This window comes from Haliotis rufescens, unplaced genomic scaffold, assembly GCF_023055435.1.
Source record: "Haliotis rufescens isolate VD_foot unplaced genomic scaffold, xgHalRufe1.0.p SCAF_7, whole genome shotgun sequence".
Taxonomy (NCBI): Eukaryota; Metazoa; Mollusca; class Gastropoda; order Lepetellida; family Haliotidae; genus Haliotis; species Haliotis rufescens.
The window spans coordinates 10,009,263-10,024,099 of NW_025964361.1; the positions used below are offsets into that span (position 1 = coordinate 10,009,263).

Here is a 14,837-nt window from a genome sequence, read left to right on the forward strand (position 1 = left end):
AGTGGTGGGTGTTTGGTCAAATGAACAAGCTTATCAGAAGACTGCAGAGACTTCATGTATCTCACTATTCATGCTGTTACACTTAGTCAAAAGAACTCTGTAAAAACATAGTCTCTTTGTAAATGTTGTTAGCTATAGGTAAGTAAAAAGTTAGAAACATCCATGTCAGAGAAGAGCCAAAATGGCTACATACTGGTAGATACTTCTGGCTTAGTACCTGAATGAGTAGCCACTGAACAACAGTTGACTGTCTCTGCCAAGATCTAAGAGTGAAATAATTTTTACCATACTCAGACTTTAGACCAGCGGTAAAAACTGCATACTGTACCTCGACTACAGAGGAGGTGATGTCAGCACTACTAGAGTAAATCAGTGTTAACACTTCTTCTGTAAAGACAATCAGTGTTAACACTTCCTCTGTAAAGACAGTAAATCAGTGTTAACATTCCTCTGTAAAGACACTCAGTGTTAACACTTCTTCTGTAAAGACAGCAAATCAGTGTTTACACTTCTTTGTAAAGACAGTAAATCAGTGTTAACACCTCCTCTGTAAAGACAGTAAATCAGTGTTAACACCTCCTCTGTAAAGACAGTAAATCAGTGTTAACACCTCCTCTGTAAAGACAGTAAATCTGTGTTAACACTTCCTCTGTAAAGACAGTAAATCAGTGTTAACACCTCCTCTGTAAAGACAGTAAATCAGTGTTAACACCTCCTCGGTAAAGACAATGTCCAGCACCAGCCTCTCCCCTGCAACTGAAGCTGAGGAAGAAGAGTCGACACTGCTGCCCCTCCACACCCTCATCCCAGCCATCATCTGCATCACGGGGATGATCATTGTGGCTGTCGGCGGCAACATACTCATCATCATCTCCTACATCCGTGACAAGCAGCTTCAGACCGTCCACAACATGTACCTCCTCAACCTGGCAGTCACCGACCTCCTTCTTGGCTGCATCAGTATGCCTTTCTATGCTGTCTACACCATCACTAATTGGCACTGGCCCTTCGGGACAGGATTCTGCAAGTTCTTCATGTTTGTGGACTTTGCATTATGCCTGGAGTCTGTCCTGCTTATCATCGTCATCAGTCTTGATCGACTAATCCTGGTCACCAAGGGGGCAGCCTATGTGTCAGAGGAAACCTTCAAGGTCGGCCACATCAAGGTGGGACTGTCCTGGTTGTTAGCTCTGTCCCTATATGGTCCTGCAATCATTGGCTGGGACTACTGGACTGGAGAGTCAACTTTTGGACCTGGAGATTGTGATGTTGAGTTTGCTTACAATTCCGAATTCACTCTCGCCACTTCACTGATAGAATTTGCCGTTCCATTTCTGTCCATTTCAGTTCTGAATACTTTGATATACATCAAGATCAGAAAAAGAACAAAAATATTTGCAAAGAAGACAAACTCACTTGACATCCATGCCACACCTGCATCCTCATCCGTGAAGGTAGACAGTCATGAAACTCAACAATCTGAATTAACAGTCCCCAAAAATGGCCGAAGTTCACAGAAACTTCAAAGAACCAAAACATCCAGCAAAAAACATGATGAACCTAAACAGGGAAAGACAACCACAATTCGGAAAGATATGAAGGCAGCCAAAGCTCTGTCTCTTCTGGTGTTGGCTCTGGCTGTTTGCTGGGCTCCATACACCATCTCCACCATCATCATCGCCTTCTGTGACGGCTGCATCAACAGTGATGTCTACGAGGTCCTCAACTGGCTGCTATGGTTCAAATCCTGCATCAACCCTTTCCTCTATGCTCTGAACAGTGCCAGATTTGCACACAACATCAAGAAACTACTGGCATGCACCAGAAGATGATCATAAAGCAGGGCTTAATTTATGGAACTTGATTCAACTTGCACCAGATGCATGTTGATGTGAAAACCTAGTTGCAGACAAAACCAGGTTGAACCCTCGTCCTACAAATTTATCAAAGTTAAAACAAGTGCATATAATCTTGAAGTAGCCACAGTTTGATAACATCAACACCAAAAAACTTTCACATCATACAGGGATTATTGATAAAATATGGTAAACAAAGCTAATTGGACGAGTTTAAAAATCAATGTTGTGTGGAAATATCAGGGTTAGACGTAAATTTGAAAGATTTTGCCATGCACTTGGTACATGTAAACATAAATATTAGGTTGCATTTTATAATAATAGGTTGCACTGGTGCATGTTTTAAATGAAGCTAAATCAAGCCCTACACTTAGAAACAAACTGAGAAAAGGTAAATAGGTCCACTGATCAATAAATGAAGAAAGACTTGACATGTATATCAACCTTTTAATTCTTTTAACCTAAATATTCCTTTATCAATCATGAGACTTACTTGATAAATGTTCTATCATAAGTAAGGAATGTTGCATTGAAATAATACATAAGTTGAATTTCTTGTAATGAAATGTCTGCATTGCATTACTACAGCTAAATGCCACTTACAGATGTTCACTGATCTGTATTCAGAGTATTCAACCTTTAACCGAAAAAGGTATTTTCACAAACTATTCGATTTAATCTGACTTTCCAAGTGATTCTAGATGAGGATATCAACTGCACCAATTCACCCTTTACTATGAAGTGAAGTGAGTGAGTGAGTGAGTGAGTGAGTGAGTGAGTGAGTGAGTGAGTGAGTGAGTGAGTGAGTGAGTGAGTGAGTGAGTGAGTGAGTGAGTGAGTTAGTTAGTTAGTTAGTTAGTTTGGTTTAACACCGCTTTTAACATTATTCCAGTTATGTCACGGCATGTCAGCTTAATGTGGGAGGAAACCCCGAAGTAATGCAGGTCACGGACGTTTACCACTTCGGTGAAACCAATGAGCACGGGTATGGTGCTGACAAACCTAGAAACAATCTGGGTGAACTGGGATTCGAACCCACAATCATAGGTTTCTGGGGTGCCCAAGGGACGCAACTCTGCACAGTGAATAGCGGCACTTAGACGACTGGGCCACCCGTGCCCCCGGCATATAGGGAAATCACTTACCCTGTTAATAGTTCTGCATATAAGTAAAATCATAGTATTAACATTTTAGAATGTTTACCCACATATGTGGATAAAATCTTCATCTAAAGGTAAAATAATTGTTGGTGTGCAATGTTTTGATAAAATGGGTGAATATATTCATATTTATGAACTTCACTCAATGTTGTGCAGCAACATTCCATGACGGTGTCATACAGTGCTATGACATCACGCAACGATGTCACAAAGCTGTGATGTCATTAACAAGTAGGTCCTACTCCCATTCACTTTTACCATAAGAGATACATAACCTGTCTAGAATGAGAGTTACCGGTAATTCACTTTTACCATAAGAGATACATAACCTGTCTAGAAAGAGAGTTACCGGTAATTCACTTTTACCATAAGAGATACATAACCTGTCTAGAATGAGAGTTACCGGTAATTCACTTTTACCATAAGAGATACATAACCTGTCTAGAATGAGAGTTACCGGTAATTCACGTATTCAATTGATGATTTGCCTTACAGTGTAAGAGTAAGACCTTCGGTTGTACTGCCTCTAGCGATAGCATGACTTAAAATATGTCATGATACACTCAAGATTCACACAAGTTTTTGTCATTTTGCTCACCTGTTCACAATGTGGTATTTAATCTTCTTAGGGCACTATTGTCAATGCTTGAATCATGTCCAAACACCTTTAATTTAACCACAGTCAGCATCAGAGAAGCTAGTGGAATGTCTGGCAAAATGTGCACATTTCAAACCTGTGTAGGAAGTAGGGCTGTTACGATTCACTCGTGTATTCGGTGAATCGAACCGGATCCATTCATGAATTGAATTCGTTATTGGACACTAGAATCGAATATCTATGAATATGCAATCATGTGTATTTACATACCCTGTACCTAAAAGTATCCAAAAGTAGATATTATATGCATAGATTTCTTCAAAGACAACACTCTTATAACATTTAATTGGCAGTATTGTGGTCACTGATCATTGTCACATTTGTGCAGATACTAGTACCTGGATAAGTGGAGTATATTAATGTATAATATATTAATAATTAAAAACTATGTCAAACAATTAATTTTATTATTGTTTCACTGAATATAACAAGTATTACATCAACTGCTGACTTGTTATCGTATTCGTGAATTAATATTCCTATTTGTTACCCTAAATTCATGATACAAATCGTATTTGCCTCATAGTGTATTCGTTGCACCCCAAATAGGGAGCATCCATTTATTTTTCTGAGGGCCTGGTATTTTTGTTAAAGACAAAAAATTGTTTCGGACTCTGCTTCAAGACATACAAAGGAGGATCTGTACCACTATATTTTTGTTCAAAACAAAATTGGACATACAACACATATGATGAAACATGTATTTTGAGGTAAAAGCTGAGGTAAAATACATTTCCCCAGTATTCAGAAAATAATTATTTTAATTTATTTTATAAAAAAATGGCTCTCCCTCCCCACAGAATATCAAAAGGTCAGTCTAGTATATGCTTGTGTTCACTGCACAGTGTCATTTCCACCAAATGCACTGTCGTCTTTTCTTATGTCCAAACAGCTGACAAGGGACGGGTATTGGAGGATTAAAGTGAATTGAAGTTCATAAACAGAACTAAGCAAGATGCTGATACAACATGATGTTTACTCAGTCAATAAATATGCAGCCATCCTGAGGTTCTGGATGCATGCTTTGGGCTGCGAAGGCATTTGGCAAGAAAAAAACAAGAAACACATGATAAAAGTTGCTATTTGAAATCGCCTGATATATCGAGCATGATAAAATGATATTAATTATCGTAGAAAGAATGAACCTCAATTTACAGATATACCGATAATACCGTGCATCCTTACAGCTGACAATAACCAAAATCATTTTAATCACATCATTTATATGTGTGCCATGCTATTATTTGTTCTATATGCAAACAGTCCATCGCTCAGTGATATCTGCAAGTGATATATTTCAGACAGGTACCCCGTACATCTGTTACTTCCTGGTACGTACATTTCAAACATGAAATGTGATCAATCTCATTAAAGTCAGCTCATGGTTCTCACTACCGCTAAACAAAGATCTCAGGATATCCAATTAAAGATCACGTCAGAACGACCTTTCATCCAACCAATCAAAACGCTGCTTACCAGATCAGGAAAGTGACTATAGGAATGTGTTTTCTAATCATGTAACTAAGAAAAGGTTTACATGGGGTATTTCCGAACAGATATGGGTTGTATGACTGGTTCCGTCAAAATCATCGCCTATCTATCACTTCAGTGGGATAAACATTTGAAAGAGAGATACTTTGCATAGCCCGTCGAAGTCATATTTTAGACATTCCAGAATGACCTATTGATCAGTTCAGTTTTCAAATTTAAATCGAGAACTTTGTCAAAATATTTATATATAGTGTAGTCTGAAATGGAAGGTGGTAGTTTGAAACTAGTGATGTATAGCTTGCGATAGCTGCTTTCTGATTGGCTAATGCCGACTTCTTATTAGTTATTTCATTGGTAAGTCATAGTTCACGAAGGTTATTCTGACATGACCGATTATGGGATGTCCTCAGATCTTTGATTAGCAGCAGCGAGAACTAAAATGTGATTATAATGAGATTGGACATTATTTTCTTCTGTGATTTGCAATGGTAATCTTGAAATGGTAGTCAAAACAGTTTGTGGTTTATTTCTGTTGTCACTTTTATGCCATTTTATCCTTCTGTTGGCTTGTTTGTATAAAATGTGAGATCAAATTTGCATTTGTTTTCTCTCTACTTGTGTTTGTTTGTAATGCCAGTGAAATAAGACATTTTACCCAGCCATGTCACTCCATTGAGATCTGGCAACCCTTCAATAGCAAGTCATGTAGGGTGAACCCTGAACCTTGACCTTCAAAATAAATATGGCGGATGTGTGGGCATATCATCCTCCCGAAGCAAGAGAGTTGACTGACTTTGAAAGTCCAGTTTCCACCCTTGCCAAACTAGGCTGGAATTCCTGGGCTCGATCGTAGATTTGGAAAATATCTGTTGACAACGAGTTGGCGGTGCACATGCTTTGCAAATCCTGCAATCGACTGAAATCTCCATTACAGTTTACGAACCGGATTTCGATTTGGTTGCACGATTATGATTGGACTATGCATAGACTCGTTAGTCCAGCCAAAATGTAACTCCATAATACCAGCCTAGTTCGGCAAGGGTGGAAACTGGACTTTCTTAGGCCTTTAAGTCTCTTGCCTCGGGAAGATGTGGCATATGAGCTTGAATCATGTAGCATCTTTCTGACGCTATTTGGCTCATTTGTCAAACTGGTGCCCTATGGGTACTTTAACTGATGAGACTGCACCTAAAACAAGTTATGTCCTTGATTAAAGTGAGTGAGTGAGCGAGTTGTGTTTAACGCTGCTTTTAACAGTATTCCAGTTATATCACGGATGGGAGGAATGTGATGCAGGTCTTAGACCTTTACCACTTTGATGAAACCCACGAGCACGGGTACATAATTGGGGTGAACCGGGATCTGGACCCACAATCATAGGTTTCTGGCGTGCCTAAGGGACACAACGCTGCACAGCGAATTGTGGCGCCTTAGACGACTGGGCTACCCGTGTCATTGATTAAAGACATGGCCGAAATGACGGTGTGAACTATCATCAACATGGCACGGCTGTTGTTATCAACCATTCAGAACTACTCACTTACATTTGTTTTGGGGATACGAAAGTCACACATGCTGTTCCAAATGCTTCATTTGTTTAAGAATTTTGAGGCCTCCATTAACCGATGAATTTCAAAGGAAATACTCTTGAACTCTGAATGGCCAGAGATCCTAAAATGCAGATGATTAATGTTGGAATCTTATTATTTGCTACATATTGAAAACTGAATGGTTGATAAATGTTGTTATATGGGACTGGATTCTGGAAATGTTTCCTGACTTGTCACTGCGTACGAATACATTTCTTGGTATGTTTCTGTTATCTGTCTGTCTGTTACCCTCAGTCTCAAATTTAGAAAAACATGTCCCATTTGCCTTGTGTGTGGTGTGTGAGTGTGAGTGTGACTCTGTGTGTGGTGTCTGTGTGTGTGTGGTGTGTGTCTGTCTGTCTGTGTGTGTGTGTGCATGTGTGTGTGCGTGTGCATGTGTGGTTTAATGTCAGTCAGCACCATTTCCGATATATGATGGCAAAACCTATAAATATCGCATCTGAACCAGACACTCCAGTGATTGATATTATGAGTAATGATTTACCCTTTAGAGGTACGTTGACACACCATTTAGGGTACGTCGTAAGTCACCTCCTACAAAGATCATATATGCATAATGTGTTTTTAGATTATGGAGTGTTATTAAGTATTTGATATCATGAAATTTCATTGGAATCATCAGTGATAGCCAGAGGTTTGAAATATTGAATTTTTGGGGATTGAATACTCAACAATAAACTGCATTTAAAAAACCCAAATATGTCTGCTTCACAGATCTGAAGACATGACACTTTTTTTTAGTCTTTGTAACAAAGTTTTTAGAGCTACTTCTTGCACCTTCATCCCAAATCTGTTCCAAGGTGAACATTACATATGTATAGTGTGCTCATCAAATATTTAACAGTTATCATTTCTCAACTCTGTTTGGTGTCTTCTTACTTACTGTACAAACCAGGGCCAAGTTTTCGCCCACTTTTGTGAAGTCACACTAACTGCAGTCTAGCAGAATGAGACAACTGACCTTCCTATTCCTGCTTCATTCACACTTACAACTGCACAGTCGTTGTGTTCTATCAACATGGGAGTGTTTGACACGATTATGAAATTACTTATGACAAGTTACACAGAAATGTAAACCTGAGGTATCGAAGCTCACCTTTATTGGTCAGACAGTGATGTTTGTTTGTTTGTTTGTTTGTTGTTTAACGCCGCACTCAGCAATATTCTAGCTATATGATGGCGGTCTATACATAATCGAGTTTGGGCCAGACAATCCAGTGATTGACATCATGAGCATCAATCTAGGCAATTGGGATCGGTGACATGGTCAAACAGTGAAAAACAAGGGCAAAAGTGAACGTGGCTCACTAATATCCCTGACCCACCTAGCGTGTTTGTAGTTTCAAATTAAATAATGGATAGGGTTAGGATTTGAAAAATTCATAAAAAAATGGAAAATTAATAAAAACAATTTTTTTCTTTTGACTGCACCCTCCATGACACAGATTATATGTACTAAGTTTGAGATGAATCAACTGAATAGTTTAAGAGAAATCGGGCAGACAAAGTTTTCGGATGGACGAAGGGACAGACGGACGGAACCTTGGTAAAACTATATAATTATTATCATAAAAACAAATTATCTCCAGTTGAATTCAGTGAGTTTCACAAATATATTTGTGTCTTATCATTTCCATACTAAAATCAAACATGTCATAAACAACTCATATCTCTATCATTGATGAAATAACATTTAATTTAATTAAATTCTTGTTTGTTTGCTTGCTTGTTGTCCTTTACACCACTCTCACCAATATTCCAGCTACGTGTCATCAATCTGTAAACAATCGAGTCTGGTCCCCCTCCTTTCACAGCTTAAGTTTAGACCTATTAAACCTCTGATCCAGGGGAGACAAGAATACGTGAGTAAGGACAGTTTAAGCTGTGTTAAGCAATATTCCAACAATACATCGAGGGACACTGGAAATGGGCTTCACATATTGTTGCCGTGTAGGGAATCGTACTCTGGCCTTCAATATGAGCAAACGCTTCAACCACAAGGCTACTCTTCCACCAGAGATAAGAATGAACACTTAAAGTAACTATTCTAGTGCAGTCATTAGGGCTGGGATGGGTATCTCGGGTACTCGGGTCGGGTGGGTACTGAGAAGGACCCAGGTACCCACAAGACTAGACTGACCCATGGTTAGTCGTGTGATATATATTGTTTAATGACAAAAATGATCAAGAATTATATGGTTACACTACAAGTCACTAATATTCACTTTTCTTTCTGACTATGCACCCATTCATTCTAAATTTTATATGTTTGAATAAAGATAAAACTTCAGTCAATCTTCAAGACCAGATTGTCTTCCACGTAAAACCAAATACATTTTGCCCAGGGCTACGGTCAAACTATTCCCAATAGGACACTTTGTGTAGGACCTATCTATTGAGAGCTACAGTGGGTACCCAGGAAGGGTCGGGTAATAGGGTGCTGGGTACCCGGGTAGTAAATTTGGACTCATCCTAGCCCTATGATAAAATATGTTTGATAAAATTTTGTTTAAATATAACTGTATTTATGATTCAATTGTATATATTACAACTTGTTCTCGCCACTATATGGCTGAAAAAAAGTCGATGCAACGTTTAATTTTAACTCACTGCCTCGGTTTAAGTTCCCAGCACTTCCACAGAAACAAACGTTTAATCTTAATGCCACATCTGTCACATATGTAGTGACCTCCTTTCACAAACTCATGCTCAACCTCTATAATAAATGCCCAGTCTCAAGAGGTCTGTAAGATGAAGCTGTTAGAGTGCATCACATGAAGCTGTTCTTCCTTGAGGGATGGCGTCTCCGGTGGCTACGACATGAGGTATGTGCAGCCCATCTCCTCTGGGCAGGACTCATCAAGCATGCCCAGCTATGGAGGAGGTATGTGTCAGTGATATACTGTCTACTGTGCAACTACACAATCCTTCAACTGAGGACTTGCATTCAGATGGGGAGGTGACATTTGTGAGAAATATACACAACCAGAAAGGTGTTACATTACGAAACTTTCCTTTTCCAGAAACATGTATCATGAACCATTTTGACTTGACCACATCTGTAACAATTGACCAACATGCGCAACACAGTATTACTTTAAAACAGAGGATAATATGCCTCCAGCTATCTTAATAACTAAGTCAAGAGTAGTTCCAGTTTAATAACATCACTTTAGGTTTGGAAAAATACATGCCCAATGCAGTAAATCTTTAAAAACTTTGATAATCTGCCCAAAGAGATCTAATTGGGTATAAAGTGCCACTGACAAGTTGCATAAAGAAGTACTGTATTCGGCGTAATAAGCGCCCGGGGCGCTCTCAAAATTAGAAATAGGGGGCTCTTATTAGAATATAATTTTGGTGAGAAAAAAACCCAGAGTTGAAAGATTGTAAATTTCGTAGTTTATGCCGACAGCCTGAGTGGATACAAAAGAAAAGTATGTGCGTATCATACACGACAGATATATTTTCCAGAATTTAATTGCCCATAATTAAGGGTGCATATAACACACGAGTGCGTATTATACATGAACAAATAAGTCTTGCGTACATTGACCAATCGGAAGGGGTGCTAATTGGGATTGTTCACTAGCCAATATATTAGCAAATATCGCTGTGGGTGCTTATTAGAGCGGGGCGCTTATTACGTCGAATACGGTAGGTATGTTTTTTGTTGCCTGAAGGCCCCACAAAATGACTCTAAGGCTATGCCTCTAGCATTCTGAATGGAAATGTTATAAGTACTTCTTGTTTAATGTATGAGTTGCTGTTTCTGTATGAAAGCTGTGATACACAAGAAAAGGAGTAAGATTAGTAACCAGTTGATCTAGAAGTTCATCGGGGGAACTGATTGCAGCGGGGCTTGTAACTAAGCCAATACGGTAATGTTACATGTAACATGTAACATTATACAACATGATAATTCTACATGGCTTCAACTATGATCATTGGGGCACACTGCCTCAGGGTTCCAGTAAAAGATGTCTAAGGCAATACATTGCCTATAAATGTCGGTCCACTGTTTGAAGTGCAGGTTATACAAATGCTCATAGTTTGAGGTCAGACAACCAGGAACAGCTATCTTTCTGATTTGGCTCAAGGGCTTAGGTTATGAACCACAAACCTCAGCTATGACAGTTGACATAACATAAATGTCAACTGAAACGTGGAAAAATGTATAGTGAAAATTTATGTGACATTGTTGAAACAAGAAAAGAAACTCAAAACCACTTCTGACAATCTCATTAGTGATTGATATCATGAGCATCGATCCACGCAATTGGGATCGATGACATGCATCAACCAAGTCAGCGAGCCTGACCACCCGATCCCGTTAGTCGCCTTTTACGACAAGCATTATGAAAATTGATTGGAAACCTGACATGTGATTGGCTCAAAACTCCACACATCCTTTAATTAGATTAGGGGGTCAAAGTTCACTCAGTGTTTACCTGACCTTTTATGGACATGTCCACAGATCTTCACCCAGAGCGGTATCCAGTCAGAGTAATAGATGTGATTTTAATGGCAACTGCACTACCTTTGTTTGTTTGTTGTTTAACGCCACACTCAGCAATATTCCAGCTCTATGACGGCGGTTAACTGCACTGCCTACATAGATTTTTTCAAGCGTTTGTACATTATGATAACTACATGGCTATGACAGACAGGCACCAAACACAGGAGTGAGTTCAAAGGATAATTACAACTCTGAATAGGCTATGTTCTGAAATCCAATGGTTGGCCCTTTAATTAGTGTAAAACTGCACCGAAATTTGGGTGTTTTTCAATTAAAAGTGTTTTTGTAACATTTTCAATGTCTTAAGTTAACACATATGTCACAGTCTTAGATCATGCAGATAGGAAGATTTTCGACTAAACTGTGGATTTAGACGTATTCGTACCAACAATCAGAGGATCCTGGCACAACAATGGGATGCAACTCACTGTACAGAAAAATAGTGCCACAGCACTGTAGCTCACCTGGGAATGTAGTCAAAAGTTTACAATGTCAAAGACAGCCGCTTAACAGATGGTGCTGTCATCATTGATATTCAAATGTTTCATTCCAAAATACATAGGTTTACAGAGCCAAATTTTTATTTGAGAAGAGCGTGACCAACACCCAAAGGCCAAAACAAGGTTAAAGTTTTAAATATTGCCAATAGTTCACATAAACATCATTCATCTACTTACCCATCGGCTTCCTCATCAGAGGCTACAGCTTCCCCACTCTTCTCAGTCTCCTCTGATTGGCTGACTGGTGAAAGCGGGGACTTTGATTGGTCATTTCTTGGTGAGGTTTCTGGGGTGGTTTCCTCTTCGGTTCCAGCCTGGACATTAAGTGACTCTCTCGGGTAAAATTATTACATAGCAATCATACTTATTACTTGCACTGAACTGAATGAGAACATATGGAGATAGATACATTGTGTTTTCAATGTACAGCTAGGTTACCTGTAGATGTAACTGCACCAAATTTCAGCTCTCTGTTGTCCCCAAAACTTGAAATACCGGTACATTCAGGAGAAATACATGTTTTTCTGCACAAAATATATTGCAACACATCCTTTGAATAATGTAGTAACTGCAAATTTTGTAACCTATTATTGAACAAAGAATTTGATAAAAATTACTGAAAGAAACGACACGCTGTGATGTGGGCATCAAATCGTCTGTTTCAATCAGAAGGAGTTTATTGTGATTTGATAACCTCTGATCAACCAATCAGAATCAATAATTTCCAAATTCATGGGAGAATACTTTTTAATGCTGTAGTCAGCAATATTCCAGGTACATGATGGTGACCTGCAAATAGTCCGGCCCTGGCAAACCGTTGACAAAATGCAGGAACATTGATCCATGCCCTGTGATGACACAATCAGCCTTGATGCAGAGCCGGAACTCCTCATCCCAACTCAGCTAGGTGAGTGAGTGAGTCAGTATGGTTTTACGCCGCTTTTAGCAATATTCTGGCAACATCACGGCGGGGGACACCAGAAATGGGCTTCACACATTTTACCCATGTCGGGAATAGAACCCGGGTCTTCGGTGTGACGAGCGAACGCTTTAACTACTAGGCTGCTCGCCCTCAGCTAGGTATAAGACCAGCATAAGGTACTGGGGTCTTGGGAATCTGGAGTAAATGTCAGAGGAACCACAAGTGAATGCCAAGAATTAGGAAATTTGAAATATGAAAACAGCACATTCGAACCTACACAAAGTTTCATGAGCATATCTTTTTGTTTTTGTTGACTTGCTGTCATCTACAATGAAATATTTCAGCATAAATACTTAGCACTCATGGACAATAGCTAACCAACAACAAGGCTTTTTAATATATGCAGCGATAAGCATCCAAACAAAACATACCAAATTTCAATACATTTGAAAATGTTGTGGCTGCCATATCAGATTTGATACCACAGAAAAAATTGGGGTATTGCCATCAGCATGCCAAGTACAGTTTCATTGGTGCTGTGGTTTCTGAGACTTTTAAAGAAACTGACGGACAACCAAGCAACAATAGAAGCTTGTGAATGCCAAAAGCCACCACTGGACCACTGGTCAAAATGTGCACAAAGTTTCATGAAAATATCAAAAATCAACGTTAGAAATTGGCACTAGTCCTGTAATCCTTGCCAAACTGCCCAAAAGTTAAGGTATCCTAAGGACAAGTAGAAATTTGCCATTTTTAAGGGTTTTGCTATATGTTATCATTATAAGGACTAGTGGACTAAAATTGTTAGTTTCGACTACTGGAAATGTTTTCTGAAACAAGGATGGACGAAGTTGGATGTGAATCCGATAAACTTCAGTGTGACAGAGTATAATAACAAGTTCAGACAGTTTGAGCTGGTTCCGAGATAACCAAAATAACACCAAAAGAAATAATTATCTACATTGATATAATTTCCGCTGATGATAACAAACTTGATGCATATCATAGTGGGGTGCATCTCAAATTGGCATCAGCGTGATGAGTACATGTTTTAACCACTAGGCGTTTCCTAGTCACCGGCAGACACAATCATTTGGTTTTAGAAAATCAGAAAAAGATGACCTGTTAAACACCAGCCAGACTATTGATGTTGGGCTAAGCGAATGTATTGTTTCACATTAACCAGCATTACACTGCCACTGCCCAGCTGCATATATTGATGGGTTATTGAGTACCGGTAGTTATTCCAGTCACAGCACATTTGAGTTTGATGACACAAGTAGTTGTGCTTCCTCTTCCCACATGTCACCAAGCACTACTAAACAAACCCAGAAGCCATTAGCAGATGGCCGGCGAAGTCATCCATCTTTTAAAACAGCTTTGTACAACATCCTTAAAAATGCCAACCTTGGATCTCCATTAGTATTGTTTGTTTGTTGCAGTGATTAGGCCAACGATGATTGATTGCATGATTGATTGATTGCATGATTGATTACATGATTGATTGATTACATGATTGATTGATTGCATGATTGATTGATTGCATGATTGATTGATTGCATGATTGATTGATATATCATGATTGTGTGATTGATTGATGGATTGATTAAATGATTGATTGATTGCATGATTGATTGGTATATCGTGATTGATTGGTATATCATGATTGATTGATTGCATGATTGATTGCATGATTGATTGCATATTTGATTGCATGATTGATTGGTTGATTGATTGATTGGTTGACCCTGTTGGGATTCTTATTCAGAAGAATACCCGAGCAACCCATGCTTGTTGTAAGAGCTGACTAAACTGTGGATCGGTGGGTCACAATGCACGGATTAATCTTGAATGTTTCACCAACGAGAGAAAATCCCCCCTTGTCTAAAAGCAACGAGATTTTTTGGCGTGTGATGAGATTTTGCAAATTTTCAAAGTCTTCCCACAGAGGAAACTGTATTTGATATTCGGTATTTGTGACTTGAATTATGTTGCAATTAATGTTACTAGATTATATAGATACATCCTCCGATATTTTCGAACATTCATTATTCCACTGTGATTATTTAAAAATATTAGCATTATTTTCACAACAAAATGCATAAGTATTTATATTTCTGT

At 38.8% G+C, this 14,837-nt stretch overlaps 1 protein-coding gene across 4 annotated transcripts in view; it reads right to left on the reverse strand.

Moving 5' to 3' along the window:
- Positions 1-14,837, reverse strand: part of LOC124113221 (serine/threonine-protein kinase Nek1-like) — a 94,295-nt gene that overhangs the window by 29,585 nt on the left and 49,873 nt on the right. For all 4 annotated transcript variants that reach the window (XM_046473504.2, XM_046473506.2, XM_046473505.2 and 1 more), the window contains one exon: positions 11,972-12,108. In XM_046473504.2, the coding sequence (XP_046329460.2) occupies positions 11,972-12,108 (137 nt within the window). The remainder of the gene's footprint in view (positions 1-11,971; positions 12,109-14,837) is intronic.